The sequence below is a fragment of the Vigna radiata genome, chromosome 8 (genome assembly GCF_000741045.1).
Source record: "Vigna radiata var. radiata cultivar VC1973A chromosome 8, Vradiata_ver6, whole genome shotgun sequence".
Classification (NCBI taxonomy): Eukaryota; Viridiplantae; Streptophyta; class Magnoliopsida; order Fabales; family Fabaceae; genus Vigna; species Vigna radiata.
The window spans coordinates 16,533,815-16,551,199 of record NC_028358.1 but is presented as its reverse complement, the minus strand read 5'-3'; the positions used below and the strand labels follow the sequence as shown (position 1 = coordinate 16,551,199).

Below are 17,385 nucleotides of genomic sequence, written 5' to 3'. Positions count from 1 at the left end.
GTTTAACAGAGAGTTTTAAATGTGACTGAGAGGTTATCAATCTTTATGGTTTTACCTATATGCTATATATGTTAATTTATATGCAGAAGTACATGTGCTAAAATATAATTTTGAACTTTAGGTGTAATTATATGATTTGTGCAATGAACAAAATATTTATTCACACACTTATCTCCAATCCAGGTAGGATCTTGCTTTGAGTACCTTGAGTAAGATGACTTCCATTTAGACCTTTGAACTCTCAATGAAACTCAACTTGAAAACCTCCATTACAATTACAGAGTAGATTAAAGAAGATTTCATTAAGAATTGAGGGAATAGAAAAGTCGCATTAAAAAGGTGAGCTTCAGCTATTTATAGCTGTACAGAGACCTTGTAAGATTAACCAGAATACTAGCCTAAGTGATTCCAGTGCAGGTAATAAACTGTAGCCAACTTAGTTGACTATATAGATCCTAAAAGAAAGAAGCTAAAGTATAATGTATGTACTTCAATAACCTCAAGTTAGGGGAAAATAAACAATACCACTCAACTCAGTAATCAACATACATGCTGAAAATGTAAAATGAAAATTGCATCATTGAATTATGTATAACCACAAAATAATAAAAAGAGAAATATTTCAAAGATCTGTTGTAATACCTAAAGAAACAGCGAATGGCATCAGAAACTTTTTTATCCTTCTGGGTTGCATGTAATCCACACTGCACCTGTGCAAGTAGGCAACACCCTAGAAGATGATGACGTATGCACCATCCACCATCAGCATCTTGAATACTATGGGATGTCTTCTCTTTTAGTAAATGTGCTTCCGCGATCATAAGCAATTGCTTTTAAAACATTTGTAAATTGAAATACAAGGTATTTTCAGCAAAGATAACTATACATTAAGAAAGACAGAGAAAGAATCAATATCCCATTGTGGGAAATAAAAGGACAAGTAAATAACCTCAGCAGGACCATACTGGCCATGCTTGAAAAGAATAAATGCAAGATCAATAGAACGGCTTAAGAAAGTAGAAGATCCTCCAGCCTGACCCCAGATAATCCAATTGATGAAGTCCCTTGCCCTATTAATAAAGCTCTGTGCATTTGAAAAGCAATCTGAAGAAAAGTGGCTATGGTTTAAGGATGAACTTCCAACATTGAGCAAGAATATAAACGCCAATGTGAAGTCACATCTGCCCAGGTTCACATTCAACAATCTTTTCCCCATGTTGTTATCTGTATCACGCTCAAAAAAGTCAACACAATATCCAAGTATGGCTTATACATACTTAATTCAGCAAGCCTCAACCGTACTTGTTACAAACTCATAATGAAAGGGGAGGAAAGGAAAAAATCAACTTTATTGCTTGAATGAAAATGTCCAAAGCAAGGAGAACGATTTCTACTCCAAAGATTTTCCTTTACAACCAAGCCACAACCCATTTACCCTTTGGTAACAAAGCGGAATTCCACTCCTTACTCTTATTTAAGCTAAACCTGTCTTTCCATCCTCTAACAGCGGACGATCTAGCATATCTAACTTATAATATTTTATGAATCTCTAACAGGTTTTGACATTTCTTTTAGCCATTGAGCATAAGTTGTACTGTGCTGAATAATTTTACAGTCTACAATCTTATATATATAAATGCAATCCAAATCTCACTATTTTTAACCACTTATACCTGAGATCATGAGTTACAATACCATGAAAGCACTATAATGTGGAGCTTAGTAAAAATAATTTTTTTCAATTACCCCCCTCTTCATTATTACTATAAAATATAAACCCAAGCACTTATATCGACCAAGAAGGATTTAAGGAACTGCTATCTTTCTCAATAATTCCGTATGGCATCTTTCATACCAAGTATCTCACATTGTTTTTCTTTATTTTGCTCTCTCAAGTAGTATTGCCTACTTGAGTGAATCCAAATTCAACTCCGAATTTTAAGTTTCGACATATCACATCTCATTATAAGACATGGAGATGACATTCCTTGATTCAAATAGTTCTCTCCTTAATTTCCTAATTGATTTTAAATGTCTTATCCCTTTAATTGGTTCCTTCTTATACAATGGAATCTACATAATTGACAAAGAAAAACAACTTCAGTTTCATCTTCTTAGCTCTTATGTTTCATGATTTCACCAACTGTAAATGATGACATTTTTTTAGATCTAACTAAATTTAAAGTCCTAATGCTATGAAATAATTACTTATTTCTTCCAGAATTCAGAAGGGGAAAAATATTGCGAGCCTGCATCCCCAGACAATGATAAATTCATGCCAGCCTAGCTAAATTGGAACTGCCATGATACAATGTAAGTAAAAACACACCTATTTGTAGTGATGAAAGTTTAGAATTGAAGTCCTCGGTTACAGCCAGTGAAGATGGTGTGATCGTAAAGAAGATGATGATTAGCCATTCAAAAATAATTTCTTGAAGCATTGGAACTAACTCAAGTTGTACTTTGTTTATATCATCATGGGTCAAATGGACCTGCGTGAAGAGCAATCGTAACATATATGTGTGAAACAAACAAGATATTAATCTACATCTACAAAAGTGAAATAGCATACAAATACAACTTTCTGTATATGTTGAGAACTTGATCAACATGAAAGGTCAGTTTATTGCGAAGAGAACATAACTATTGAATATTTACCCTATTTTAGGCTAATAACAAATATAAAATCAATTGTTGATACTAATATAAACCGTTACTACATGTATAGGACTCTAACATATCTACAAGATTCTACACTCCCCCTCAAGCTCATACATATAGGTAATATGTACAAAACTTGTTACAAATTAATTCAAGTACCCCTTACTCGGTGAATATATTTGCTAATTGACCACAGGACTTGAACAATGCTAGTACATGCTTTAGCCCATACATTTAACATCTTAAGATGGAGCATACTTATTATATAAGTCAAGTGTGCTACAAATGCCACCAACATAAGACTCCTTGGGAAACTTAATGAACATGTCAATTAATTGGTAGTTGGATTTGACAGAGTAAAAAATGACAGTTTCATACATAGATTTGGTGCAGCTATGTAAAGATGATGTGAGAAGGAGCTGGTGACACATAGTGGCAGTTGGTTGTTAATCATGCATATAGTGGTTGCCAAAAATGAACACCTCCAACCATAGGGTCAGGTTAAAGGACAAAGAAAGCGACAGCTACCAGTGTGACAGCAAGCAGAGAGTTTGATTGTTGGAGAGCAATTGTCAGAGAACAAACATGCCCAAATGACACATTATCAGAAAGCAAAAATACTCAAAGGACATGGCAGCTGCCAGAGTTGGTTGTCATACAGCAAGGTGACTGTAGTAGTGGCAATCATCAGCTACAAAAAGCTCATCAGAAAGTCGCACCAGTGAATAATAAAAGTGAGAACAACAAAAAATGGAAAACACGTGCTTTCATACCACTCTTCTTGCTCTGAAGTCACGGTAGGTTGTCATCTTCGATATTTTCTCCAACAAATTTGTCTTCCTTCTCTTCTTTTTCATCTTCTTTACTATCATTTGATTATATTCCAATTGTGGCACTCCATGACTCAAATCTTAGGCATCAGACAAAGAAATATGGTAATGACAAGAAGAGCTCTTCTCCCTCAAGCGTTTTCTCCTCTTCAAGAGAAGGACAAACAAAAGAGGGTTTTGTTAAGTGACATCCATTGAGATTAAGACACAACTCTCGGTGAGAACGTTTGTACCCCTTTTTGTTTGAACGATAATCAATAAAAACACATTTAAGAGCTTTAGAATCTAATTTTTCACCATTAGGATTATAAGAGTGAACAAAAACAATACAACAAAAGACTCCACAAGGTAGACTAAACACGAAGGAGAAGAGTGAACAAAAGACAATAAAGACTGATTAGGACCATGACATTTAAGACACAAGTTGGTAACTTGATGAGATATATGGCTACTAACACAACTTCTCCCATATATGGAAAAGGAGATCGCTAACTACTTCTAGGAGATGATTCTTCCTTTCTGTGACCAAATTTTGTTAGGAAGGGTGTTAGGTTCCTGGGTTTGGAACCTAACAAGAACTCAATTAATTAGATAGAAATATTGGGGAAAGAATGAGTTTCTGTATTATTCACCGTGAAAGAAAACTATTTTACAATGGGAGCATAACCTCCCTAGATGAGGGCATAACCCCTCTCTGCAAACAATATGTTTGACTCTATCACAAAATACTCAGATATCCCCCTACACAGGAAAAGAACTCTATTTATATCCACTCTGACCGCTTCCCCCTTTACAACCGACACCTCCACACCCTTAACTCCTAAACCCATCTATTATATCATCCTATATCCTAACATTTCACCCCCCTTCCAAACAACCTTGTCAAAAAAAACTGGGTCGCTTGGCTCTTCTTCATCATTTTGTTTTCATTTAAAGAGAATCCATTAGTTAACAATTTTTTTCTCTTCTTCCAACTCCAAAACTTTTTTTCTGTAATGATGCTTTGTGCCAAATTTTCTCTCTGCTGGAACCCAAGGTAGTGGGTCTGCAACACTGACCATAATTCCACTTTCTCATAAAGTGGAGGCAAATTTTCTCTCTCCCGGAACCCAAGGTAGTGGGTCTACAACACCACTTGCAACTCTGCTCCCTGCTCCCCCGTCAAATCAGCTTGCCACTCATCTTCCACTTGCTTCCCCACTTGGTCCCGTTTCCACACAATTGCCCATGCCTCAACATTTATTAATTTTGACTCAACCAGCTGTCGGGATACAACTTGGTGACCACTTATCCGAATCCTTTTACCCTCTAGGTAACACACCATGCTCATCTCTTCCCAATTAATCAGTAATTCTCCCAACTTGCCTAGCCATGCAACACTTAATATGGCGTCGACCTCGCCCAAATCGAACGCATAAAATTCTTCCTCCAAGGTAGCTTCTTCAAAACTGATTCTAACCTTCACGCAACGCCCTTGGGTCTTCCTCCGATGCCCATCACCTTGACTCACCGGATACCGTGGCGTGTCGATTATGGGAAGTTTCAACTCCTCTTCCACCGTGGCTTCCCCCAAATTTATTTGTATTTTCTCGCAAGGTCCACGAGATGTCCTCTTGTGACCATCCCCGAGGCTCACCATATATGGGTTTGTATCCGGGTTTTCACCTTCTGTCACTTCGTCCTCTTCCTCTTCCGCCAAGAGTAGCCCCCGCAAGCTCTTCTCCGAACATTGGTGACCTGGTGCAAAAGGACCCCTACACCTAAAACAGCGACATTCTTCCCGTCTTTTCAGAAATTCTGGGTAAGGTAAGTTTCTTACCATTCTTCCCCTGCTATCGCCTCCCTCCATGGTATTACCTCTCGGATTAGTGTTGCTTGCCACCGTCGAGCCTTCTCTTATGATCGTTCCTACTTCCTCTGCACCACTGGTACGAGTCGCGAAGTGTCAATCACTGTCGCCTCTAATGATCGTCGAAGTGGGTCGCGTACCCACGGGATTCACTTTAACCCTGTTCCAAACCCCTCCCCGTGCTCGGTTGATTGCGTCTTCGACATCCTTCGCAATCCTCATCGCAATCATCAAATCTTGAGGATCTTGGATTCGTACTTGGCCTTTAATCTCTTCTCGTAATCCCGCTAGGAAGAATCCCAATACCAACTCCTCCGATAGCCCCTGGGTCTGACCCAGTAATATTTCAAAACTCTTAGCAAATTCCTCCACCATTCCATCTTGACACAGCGTCGCCAGCTGCTCATACGCAGTTCCTCGGAATTTTCCTCCGAAACAATTAATCAACCCAGCTTTCAGACCAGCCCAAGAACGGTTCTTGGCTTTCTCCTTCCAGGCTCTGACCCAGAAACCCGCACTGCACTCCATGCTCATGCACGTGAGTCGCACTTTCTCCTCCTCCGCTGCTCCTCAAAGTTCGAAAAATATCTCTACATCATAGATCCAGTTCAGGGGATCGATCCCCTCGAAGATGGATAGCGTCACCGGTTTCCGCCACTGGTTCTGCCCCTCTGGTTGATTTCCGACCCCTCTTCCTCCGTCTTCCTCCTCTCCCCACCGCTGATTCTCATTAACGGAGCTGTCGTCGGATTGCTCGTCGTGGTGGTTCGTCTGCGTCCCGAGTGCCCTCATTATCTGTTGCACGTCCCGTCGTATCGCAATGGTTTCAGCCTTAATCCCTTCTACCATAATTTCAAGATTCTCCAACCTTCCCTCGGTGTTGCTCGCCATTTCCGTCACCCCTCTTTCGATCCGACAGGTCGGACCAATTGTTAGGCTCCTGGGTTTGGAACCTAACAAGAACTCATTTAAAAAGATAGAAATATTGGGGAAAGAATGAGTTTCTGCATTATTCACCGTGAAAGAAAACTATTTTACAATGGGAGCATAACCTCCCTAGATGAGGGCATAACCCCTCTCTCCAAACAATATGTTTGACTCTATCACAAAATACTCAGATATCCCCCTACACAGTAAAAGAACTCTATTTATATCCACTCTGACCGCTTCCCCCTTTACAGCCGACACCTCCACACCCTTAACTCCTAAATCCATCTATTATATCATCCTATATCCTAACAAAGGGTTACCACATGTTAGTTCATGGACAATACCATTAAGGGATAAAAAATTTGAGAATTCATGATTCACAAATTCAATACCATTATCAGACCTAATTCTATTAATGCTTTTTCCAAACTGATCTTTGACAGGTCAAGAAAAGATAACAAAGATTTGAAATACATCAGACTTATTCTTCATCCAATAACTTAAATTAGGCATCATCTGCTGTCGGGGCCTCATCAGTCAAACCTTCCGGCACATTTGAGATAATTTTTTTCTGTTCAACTAATAGGATGAATGAACAATCTACAATTCCCGCACATTTTGGAACTTGTTTCCATTTTTCATTTCAATCATTACAAATATGTGCAATTAGCACAAAGGAGTAAATTGTTAAAAAAGGGGAATAGAAGGGAAAAGCACAACAATGAAGATTCTATAGAAGGGAAACGCAGAGCAATGGAGGTTGTGATGAGAGTTTGAGATCATCCAATAATGGAGGTTATTGCGATTAGATTTACACAGCAATGAAGGCTGCATTTAGATTTACACAATAATGAAGACTGCAACTAGGTCACAGATCACATGCTCCCAAGGGTCAAAAAGCTCTAATACCATCTCAAATTTAGTAGGAATTATTTCTTTCTTACTACTATATCTCCTTACATACAACTAATATAAATTTGTTGTATATTTTTGGAAATAAGAATAACCTATCTTAGGGAAAAAATCCATGAGATTGCAGGATTGTTAAGCTAGTAATAAAAGCAAGGTACAACAAATATACAGAATTAAACTAGAATTGGAATCATATCTAAAACTTTCTAAAATATATTTTGACAACAATTTTGCAATTTCTATCTGATTTAATTAGACAATAATTTCAAATAAATGATGCTTACAGTAAAAAATTACACTTAGGACAATAAGTATGCATACATAACGTGTATGGACTCACCTGGCCACTAATGTCCACCAAATAGCTTAAAAATAGAAGAAAGTCCCAGGCAGATTCAAACATCACTTTTGCAATCTGATAAGTAGTATGTACTACAACGGAAGAATTTATGCTTGATGATACTTCAGTATTAAAATTTTGTATTACTTTCTTCGGAACCAAAAATTTCAGGAAACACTCAATTACATTTAAAATCCTGCCCCATGCAGAAGCCTTTTTGTACAAGCTTTGAAGTGACAAAAACATATCCGCAGAAAGTTTCCTCAAACTTTTATGATCTGCCAGCTCCTTTTCCAGAACAACTATGTGATTCCCAGAAGTAGATGTTTGGAACACTGGACCTGACATACAATATCCAGTTTCTAGTATCTTTACAACATAGCGAATGATATCTTCAGAAGCGATCACTGGTGTAGTTAAAAGAGATTCATAAAATATAGAAGAAGCGGTTTTGCCCAACTGTTGGCTGAAACTCATGACACATCTGACCAATTCAATTAGAATTTCACACTCCAGATCATCATCACTAATATCCATGATGCATGTGAGCTCACTAACATCATCTGAAGAGCCTACAAAATATAAACAAAAATCTATATTAAGGAAAGCATATGAAAGCAAAGAACAGAATAAATTCAAGTTAATTAACTTAAAACTATTAAGTTAAATAGAAAAGATGCGGTTATCAACTCCATTTTCTTTGTAGTTTGTTATTCTTATTAGTTCCTAGTTTCTGGTGAAAGGCAACCATCAGTAACAGTTGAAAAGATTAGCAACAAAACAGATCACGGAATACTGCTCTAGTACCACATTGAGAAGAGAGAAACCGGGAAGAATATGAATTATGTATTGTGTACACATGAGCATATTTATAATGAAAAAGAGATATAATGTTAGGCTTCTTTGCTCAAGAAGTCTGACAACGCACTCCTCACATACCAACACCAGCAGAAACAGCAAAAATTGTATTTTTTTATTGATGTAAGTATGAACAAATGAACAATATCACCCTTCTAGGGAGCACTCTCCCTCCACTGGAACCATCAAGTCTATACGAAAAGAATACAAAATGGATAATCCCCCCTGTACAAAACACACACCCTATTTATAAAATCTCCCTTTCCCTTCCCACTAACTAACTAACTGTCAAACAACTCTTCCCTCCTAAATGCCCTCTCATTTTCTCTTCCTTCTATCCCAAACCCTCATTACACCCTGCTGCAGAACAACCTTGTCCTCAAGGTTGGAACCATGAAGCTTGATCTCATGGCTCATCTTCATCATTGTGTATCATATAAAGGGAACCATATGAAGGGAACCCGCAAACTACTGCTCTGCAATTCAGGTCTGAAGGCTTGGTGGTGGCAAATCCTCCTCCAATGACTTCCACTCTTCTTGAATTATTTTAGTTCAATTTTGTGAAATCCTCAAAATCTCATCTCTGACTTCATCCGCTCTTGTAGTAACAACACTTTTGACAGCTGCTCCATCTACTTGCAAACTCTCATCTCATGTAAAATTTCCACACTCCCCATCTGTGTTACTGCTGCCCAACTCTCGCATAGAATGATTCTCATGTTTCCTTCAATTATCTTTAGTAGAGTTGTTGCCAGATTTTTCCAAGAAAGGTTCTTGGATTTTTTATGCCAGGTCTTGAACCCCTGGACTATATTTTCTTTGCTATTTGGGTGTGCGTTTGTTGATTCTTTGGTGTTCTGAACTTCAGAAGCATTTGCAACCCTTGATGTTTGACCTTGGGTGTCAATCCCATCATAAATTGTCAGCTCTTCTCTTCTCACCCATGGAAAAACTGGATTTCCCTCACCCTTCCTAGCTCCATTATTGTCAGTGGCATCCTCTTCTCCTTTTTGCTCCCAATTGCTTTAATTTTCTCCTCCACCTGAGTGTTTCTTTACTTTAGTGATGTCTTGCAGAAGTTACTATCTTGCTCTGTAAACAGACTCAACTGGATTGCTCTCTGACACCACTGTTTTAACCCCAGGCCTCAACAATTCTTCCCCTTTCTTTACTGTTTTGACATTCACACCAGAACCTACCACTCTATCTCCACTAAAAACAGCAGCTTCTGCAACTTTCTCAACAGCAACCACACCAATATCTCCATCACAGTTTTTGTCATTGCCTTCCTCTTCACATATATTTTCTTCTCTCTTATCTTGCCCTCTAGTTCCAACAATTGTCATGTAATCCACCCTTACAGCAGCAACTTCTGTGACTTCTGCAATTTGGGCTAACTTCTCAAAAACAGAACCTTTATATCTTCCTTCGAACCTCCTTATCACTGCCTCTGTCAACTCTTTACAAGAAGGGTTCTTGGTTTTCTTTTTCCAGACCTTGTGCCAATAGCTTGCGTCGCCCTCTATATAGATGTAAGCCAACTTGAGCCTTTCCTTTTCATAACATTTTGGATGTTAAAGAACTTCTCTGCCTTGGAGATCCACCCCATCGAGTCCAACCCCTCAAATGTGGGCAATTCTACCATTTTCCTCCAATTCCACTGCACTTTGACCCTATCTTCCTCCAACACTTCCTCTGAACCATATTTCTTTCCTTTCATAATAGATTTCTCACTTCTTTCCGAGCCCTTTATGTGAATGTTGATTTCCTGCAACATTTCTTTTATTTCTTGGATATCTCTTCTCCATTCTGCCATCCCCGTTTTCTGTTTGATGGCCCTCCTCTCCAAGGTATTGTCTCTTCCTTCCATACTTCCACCCTTTCTTGATCGCTTCTTGATCCCTTCTTGATCCCTTCTTGTTCTGGCAGTCCTCTACTAAGGATATTCGACAGGTCAGACCAAACTTGTTAGGCTTCTTTGCTCAAGAAGTCTGACAACGCACTCCTCACACAAGACCCCATGAGAGACTTAGCAAACATGTCAGCCAATTAGTTACTAAGAGTAAATATCGACAAAGCTAATAGATATTTCTCGAACATTTTTCTCCATCAAAATGACAATCAATCTTCACTATATCTTATCCTTTTCAAATCATATCTTAAAATACCCTATCAAGCAGGAACATACATTTCACATGAGTTGACCTTATTGAAAACTATAAGAGGGGAAACAACTATTGAAGAGCATAAAATGAATCAATGACACAGCAGTTGCCAAAAATCAAAAACTGCTGCTAAGGAGGCATGCCAGCTGCGGGAAATCAAAACATTATCAAAGGACAGTGGCTGAGACAAGAAAAATTACTCAGAGAGCATGACAGTTGCTTGGAAACACCAATGCTCAAGTTGAATATAGTGAAAATTATATATGGGATTAATCTCCCTCGTGTTGAATATACACTTAGGGTTTATTTATAATAGAAGAAATATAGACTAAGTCCAAAATATAAATAAAAAATATAAACAAACTAACTAAAGATAAAAGATAAATATAAGCTAAAGATAATATCTTTAACACTTCCCTTCAAGTTGGAGCATACAGATTGTATGGACCAAGCTTGGAATAAATAAACTCCATTAAAAATATATGATTTGTCTTGAACAGTGTGCGGCAAACAGATGCGCAATCACAGGCCAACAAACAACTAACAACCACTTATGGATTGGACAATAGTGGATAACTACGAAACTTCAACTAGCACCATGAAACTTCAAGTAGGATGACTTTGACAAAGGAGGACCAGGACAAACTGCAGGAACTGGATTGCCATCAAGTAAGGATGGGGCTGTAGTGGCTAAAAACGACAAACTGCATCGACTAAATTGCCATCACTGACTGATGGGGTGATGGGGCCTATAGTGGCTAAAAGCGACAAAACTGCAGGGACTGCCATCTCTGACCGGTGGGGCCTGAAGTGGGTAGAAACATATTCCCCCTCACGGCGAACGACGAAAATGATGACGCATCGATGATAAATCGTGAAAGTGAAAGATCATAGTTGTCTCCTTTATTCATCAAAGGACCCAAAAACAGATCTGGCAAAGGGCGGGTGAAATTGTTTCAACCCATTACTTTGGTGTTGAAATTCCTTGGTGTTAACCACTGACTATCCTTGGCCAAGAAACCACATTTCAATGGCAATAGACAACGATAGATGATTTTTTCATTTAGCTTCTTTGAGGTAATTGATGGACTTCTAGAAAAGGAAAGAGTACTGTCAGACGCCACCATCTCTAAAGAAGATGAATTGCACTAGTGAGGAACGAAAAAAAAAAAAAAACTAAGGGTTTAGGCGTACGGAACTGTGACGGTGGCAAGCGGCCGACAGTGGACAACCGGCGGACGACGGTGAACAACGGCAGCTAATGGCTACAGAGAGTGACGATGAACAGCGGAAATACAGCACATGGCTATAGAGAAGGGCCAGGTCAGGCACTACAAGCCTGATTTTGAGGTTGAGAAAGCCAGGATTACTCATTGAGGTATTTCAAAAAAGACGAATATAGTGAAAATAACCTAGTCTGATACCAAGTTGAATATAGTGAAAATTATATATGGAATTATTCTCCTCTCCATTGTGTTGAATATACACATAGGATCTATTTATAATAGAAGAAATATGGACTAAGTCCAAAATACAAATAAGAAATATAAACAAACTAACTGAAGATAAATATAAACTAAAGATAATATCTTTAACAGCTCACAAGGCACAACAACTATCAAAGAGCAAAATCAGTCAGCACACATAAAGGTGATCCCAATGATGGTGGTTGTCAGCCTAAAAGGGCTTAATAAAACAAAAACACCGAGGACAGACAATACTTATTGATAAAATGTCAGTAATGAATAGTATTTGCCAAAATAAAATAAACTTGTAAAGTGTATTCTTAGGTTCTTTTAATCAAGAACTTATAGAAAACACATTACACACACCGATCACACAAACCAGAACTGTATAACCTCTGTGTATTGCAAAACAATCAAGAATGCAGGATAAAATTGGTTACAAAGAGCTTAACCTCCCCCTACAGGACAAAGAGTTCCTGTACAGCTAATAAGACTCCAAAACTACTCTCCCCAAAGCACCCCAACCCCTTTTATAGAGACTTCTAGCCACCTTTCCTAACGGCCTTGGCAGTTAGGCTGTGTAACGTTTCTCTTTCTCATATATACAAGTAGTTTCTTAACATGTACTGTCCTAAAAATGTCAACGCTAAACAGTACTAACCAAAAACATCAAAACAGTATTCACTGGAAAAACAAGCTCACCAAAAAGTCTTTGGTGGTGGACTATGACTACAGTTGTGAACAGTGTATCTGCCATGAACAGTGATGGCAGTGGAAAGAAAACAAATAGGAAAGTATATATGGTTTCCAAACAACTTACTCTTATGAGTTGTGGACCCACAAAGTTCCCTTCACGTTAGACCCTTGAAACCATGTTGAAAGGATTAGAGACAAGTCAAGTAACAGGGTATGGTACTGCTCTAATAATATGGTAAGAAAGAAACTGATAGGCCCAGCAGAAAAGGCCCAAAGTCAAATACGTAACTATCCAGGATCAGTTTCCTGATTTCAACCTTGAAGGCAAGGTTGATCATCAAGCTATGGCTAATGATAGGATATGAAGGGTTTATGAGAGAAAGAGAAGAGTTATGAGAAGGGGAGAAAAGAATTAATGAAACCTAACTGTAATAATAGTTAGGGGGGCGCGAAAAGACCTCATATAAAGAGCGGTAGTATTGTTGTAAAGAGTTAGTTTTTGGATTCTTTGTAAAGACAGGACACTTTTATCCTGTGGAGGGGGAATTGGGCTCCCTTGGAAGTGTTAGGGCTGTACAGTAGAAGAAATATCAATAGAGAATCATTCTTTTTTCCATCTGTGTTCTTGTTTGGGTGTGTGCGTGTAGAGTTTAGATATGTTTCATATTCAGAAACCTATCAATCTACTTCCTAAGATGGCATTAAGGTTTATCTAATAAGACTTGTTAGACCTGTTGTGCCACCTACTGTTAGGTAACACTCAAGATGTCAAGTCTTCAACATGATGGAATGTGATAAAGATCTCACATTGACCTAAAAAATGATAAAATTATAATATATAAGTGGAGTGCAATCCTTATCTAATAAATTTTATAAAATTGAATTAAGATTAAAGTTCACTTTCAAAGAGTTATTCTTGTTAGTTATATAATTCTTGCAAAAAGACATCTATCAATTACAATATGCCAGCTGTCACTAATAGTTTGTAAGTACCTAACTATTGTATCAATTCTTCATTGTACCTCTCATTCAAAATACAAAGATTCAATTTCTTTCTCTCTTTTCTCACTTTCCCTCCGAACAGTTTCTAAAGGCTTTCTAACAACAACTGTCTAGGGAAAAAGCCAGAAATATATTTAATAATATAAGAATTCATTGAGAGAAAAGAGAGACGTAATATAATTATCATTTACCCTCCATGATCCGTTCAATATCTTCCAAAGACCGAAAAAGTGAAATGGAACTTCTTCTGATTAAACCAACAGCATCAGAAGAGGAATCAACAAGCAAACCATACAATGCATTGCTCTTGCACCAATTATGGAAATAGCGGTTGAAAAAACTTTTCCAGCAATGCAACAAAGAGACCTTTTCAGATCCAACCTACAGCATTATCAATCTTGTCAGTTTGCCGTAACTTTCCCATCCTTAAAATTAAAGAGAGAAAAATTAAGGAGATATTAAATAGATTTTATAAATATGACAATGTTAACCTCATGTTCTATGATGGAAAGTATCTCCTTCTTTATCCCATCAGCAGTTAATGTTTGCAACTCAGATTCACTCAAATGCCTGCTATACTCAACTAGAGTTGCATACAAAGTAGCATTATGATGAACCCCGGGAAGAAGCAACCTTCTCAAGAAAACACAAGATACAAAAGGTAAAATATCATCCTGCAGAAAAGAAATAACTGAATCAAATTCTTCCTCTTGATGATTTTCTTCTTTCATCAATAAAATAAATAATTAAGTTGTTTCCTTAACCATATGAGAACTCCCAGAACAGTAACAGTTTACGCTACTTAATAGAAAAGCCTTTTATTGCAGCACAGGCAGTTTGAAACTTAAATCTTTCATCTACCATTTATTCTAACCTTCAGAAGTAATGAAGGTAAGCTGCTTCTAGTAACCATTAACAGATATTGACAAAAACGCTTTTCAATGTAAATGTTACCAAGCTGGAATTAACCACTTAAATTGATACATAGAGATGTCCTAAGCCATGAAAACTAAGTACGTGACAAGTAACAAGCACCAAGACCGTTTTAGGTATGCAATTACAGTATCATTAAATATGCCCAGAGAGTTTGGATACAGACCACCACCATGTTCTTAGAGTAGGAGTAATCATCTTTATTGTAAAATTATCAATAGAAATAAGAAAACCCAGTGCACATGTATGAGTGTACGCAAATGCAGTGCAACCAATGTGTGCAGATGCATTCAATGAACCATGAAGTACGGCTTTTTTCTGTAAATAATAGCAAAGGAATAAAAAGTCTACAAGACCTTTGAGATGAAAATTATACACGACCTAATACCTTTGAAGATGAAAATATTGAATGTGTGATCTGTAAAATTTCATCTGCATGATGCTCTGAACTTTGAAATAGTTGATCAGCAACAAATTCCTCCTGTAAAGCATAAGAAAATGCTTCTACCCTGACAAAACATAATATAACAACTAAGCAAAAACAATCAATGGATGCCTAGATTTTCGTATAATATGATTAGGAGCTCTCCCAGTCATACATCTTAATATATAGAGTTAGGAACCTTTCACACTAGTGTAAAGTGAAATTACTCTTTAGACGATTGAATAACTTACTCAATGAGTTTCTTCCTAAAGTTACAATCGATCATATTAAAAGCTACCACAACTGTATATTCCTAAATGAGTTTCCAAATAACCCAAAATTGACTATACTGCATTGCATTTGCAAGTAATATAATTTATGTACATATTGTTTTCAAATATAAGCCCTGAAAATTGACAAACGGACGGTAACATGAGTTAATGGCTACTTGTAAATAAATTAGAGATGAAAAGCATTTTTAAAAGGAAATTAGGTGTAGAATATAAAATTTAAGAACAACACCAAAACAAACCCTCACCCTGCCTGTCAGCCTGCCCTTGGAACTGTTTAAATGTAATCAGTTGTTACAGATTTGTAAGAAATTAACAGTTACATATTCTAAGAAATTAGCCAAACACTCTCAACCAGGGCCCAATCCATGTCTGTTTATGAAGAGAGTTAATGGCTGTTGTGTTGACTGTACAAAATTGGCACCACTACTTGCAGGGCAGACACGTATCAAGCTTTATCCCCAGCTGAACTACTTCAATCCCTTCCTATTCCAACTCAGGTATGGGCTGATATTTCCATGGATTTCATTGAAGGGCTTCCTAAGGCTCACGGGAAGGATATCATCTTGGTGGTGGTTGATAGGTTGACTAAGTATGCTGTGTTTCTTGTACTTAGTCATCCTTATACAGCCAAGGAGGTTGCTGAACTTTTTGTCGAAGACATTGTAAAACTGCATGGTTTTCCCTCCTCCATTATTTCAGATCGTGACAAATTTTCTCAACCATTTCTGGTCTGAATTATTTAAGGCTGCTGGTACAAAACTCAAGTTTAGTTCCGCCTACTACCCCCGCACGGATGGCCAGACAGATAGTTAATCGTTTTGGAGACTTATCTATGGTGCCTCACTGGCACTCAACCCAAGCAGTGGCCAAAGTGGTTGGGTTGGGCTGAGTTTTGATTCAACAGTAATTACAACAGCTCTCTGAAATTAACTCCTCTCAAGGCATTATATGCTCGAGACCCACCCCCATCTACTCAAAGTTGCCACTGTTCCATCAGTTGTGGAAGAGGTGAATGTGCTAACTCATGATAGGGATCAAATGTTGTGGGATCTCAAAGAGAACTTGGCCAAGGCACAAAATCAAATGAAGAAGTATGCTGGCCATTCTCGACGCCCTATCCAACTAACTGTTTGGCATTGGGTATATCTTAAGTTACAGCCCTACCGATTATGGTCCTTAGCTCGAAAGATGAATCTTACCAGATCACAAAAACAGATTGGAGCATACTGTCCTAAGTGTTGTTCTATTTCAGTTTATGTGTTGTGTTCTATGTAATCTGGTTGTCACATAACAGTTTCATATGCTCATTTTTGCAAAATTTCAATTCTTGAAGAAGTTGTCTAATCCACACAAGTTCACATATAGTTAGAGCCATAGATTGACATTCAGCTTCAGCACTAGATCGAGCAACAACACTTTGTTTCTTACTTTTTCCTCCAAGTAAACATGTATCATGTAGAAAATCTTTGATCAATTGGACAACCAACCCAACCTGCATCACAATATCCTTCTATCTGAGTGCTTCCCTTATTCTCATACACCCTTCCATGTTGTAGATTTCCTTTTACATATCTGAGAATGCAAATCACTACATTCCAATGGTCAACATGTGGATTTTGCATAAATTAACTCACAACACCCATCGGATAAGAAAGATCACGTCTTGTTATGGTAAGATAGATGAGTTTTCCAACCAACATTCTATATCTTTAGAGAAAGGTTCACCTTGATCTCTCATTAACTTTTGATTTGAGTTCATAGGACTATCAATGGGCTTGCAAATTGTTAGGCCTATTTCCTCCAAAATATCAAGAGCATATTTTCTTTGTGAAATGATGACACCTTTTGACTGTGCCACTTCAATACCAATAAAATATTTTAGACAACCCATATCTTCAGTTTAAAAGTGGTTGAACAAATGATTCTTTAATTGAGTAATTCTAGTGACATCATTCCTTTTAATAATAATATCATCAACATACACCATAAGATAAACACATTTTTCAGGAGAAGAGTGACCATAAAA

At 37.7% G+C, this 17,385-nt stretch overlaps 2 protein-coding genes across 4 annotated transcripts in view; both read right to left on the bottom strand.

Annotated features, from left to right (window-relative positions):
- LOC106771945 (nuclear pore complex protein NUP160) overlaps positions 1-17,385 on the bottom strand; it is a 47,343-nt gene that overhangs the window by 17,943 nt on the left and 12,015 nt on the right. For all 3 annotated transcript variants that reach the window (XM_014658017.2, XM_014658018.2, XM_014658019.2), the window contains 7 exons: positions 15,031-15,151; positions 14,201-14,383; positions 13,901-14,090; positions 7,523-8,094; positions 2,330-2,492; positions 950-1,224; positions 643-830 (listed from right to left, as the gene is read on the bottom strand). In XM_014658017.2, the coding sequence (XP_014513503.1) occupies positions 643-830; positions 950-1,224; positions 2,330-2,492; positions 7,523-8,094; positions 13,901-14,090; positions 14,201-14,383; positions 15,031-15,151 (1,692 nt within the window). The remainder of the gene's footprint in view (positions 1-642; positions 831-949; positions 1,225-2,329; positions 2,493-7,522; positions 8,095-13,900; positions 14,091-14,200; positions 14,384-15,030; positions 15,152-17,385) is intronic.
- On the bottom strand, positions 3,102-6,595 carry LOC111242233. The gene is made up of 2 exons (XM_022784511.1): positions 3,435-6,595; positions 3,102-3,352 (listed from the first exon to the last, which is right to left on the bottom strand). The coding sequence occupies exon 1, from the start codon at positions 5,338-5,340 to the stop codon at positions 4,615-4,617; it is 726 nt and encodes a 241-aa protein (XP_022640232.1). The 5' UTR covers positions 5,341-6,595; the 3' UTR covers positions 3,102-3,352; positions 3,435-4,614.

Bases quoted from the DNA above. Each gene is read 5' to 3' on its own strand.
- LOC111242233 (XM_022784511.1), bottom strand. From the start codon at position 5,340: ATGGAGGGAGGCGATAGCAGGGGAAGAATGGTAAGAAACTTACCTTAC.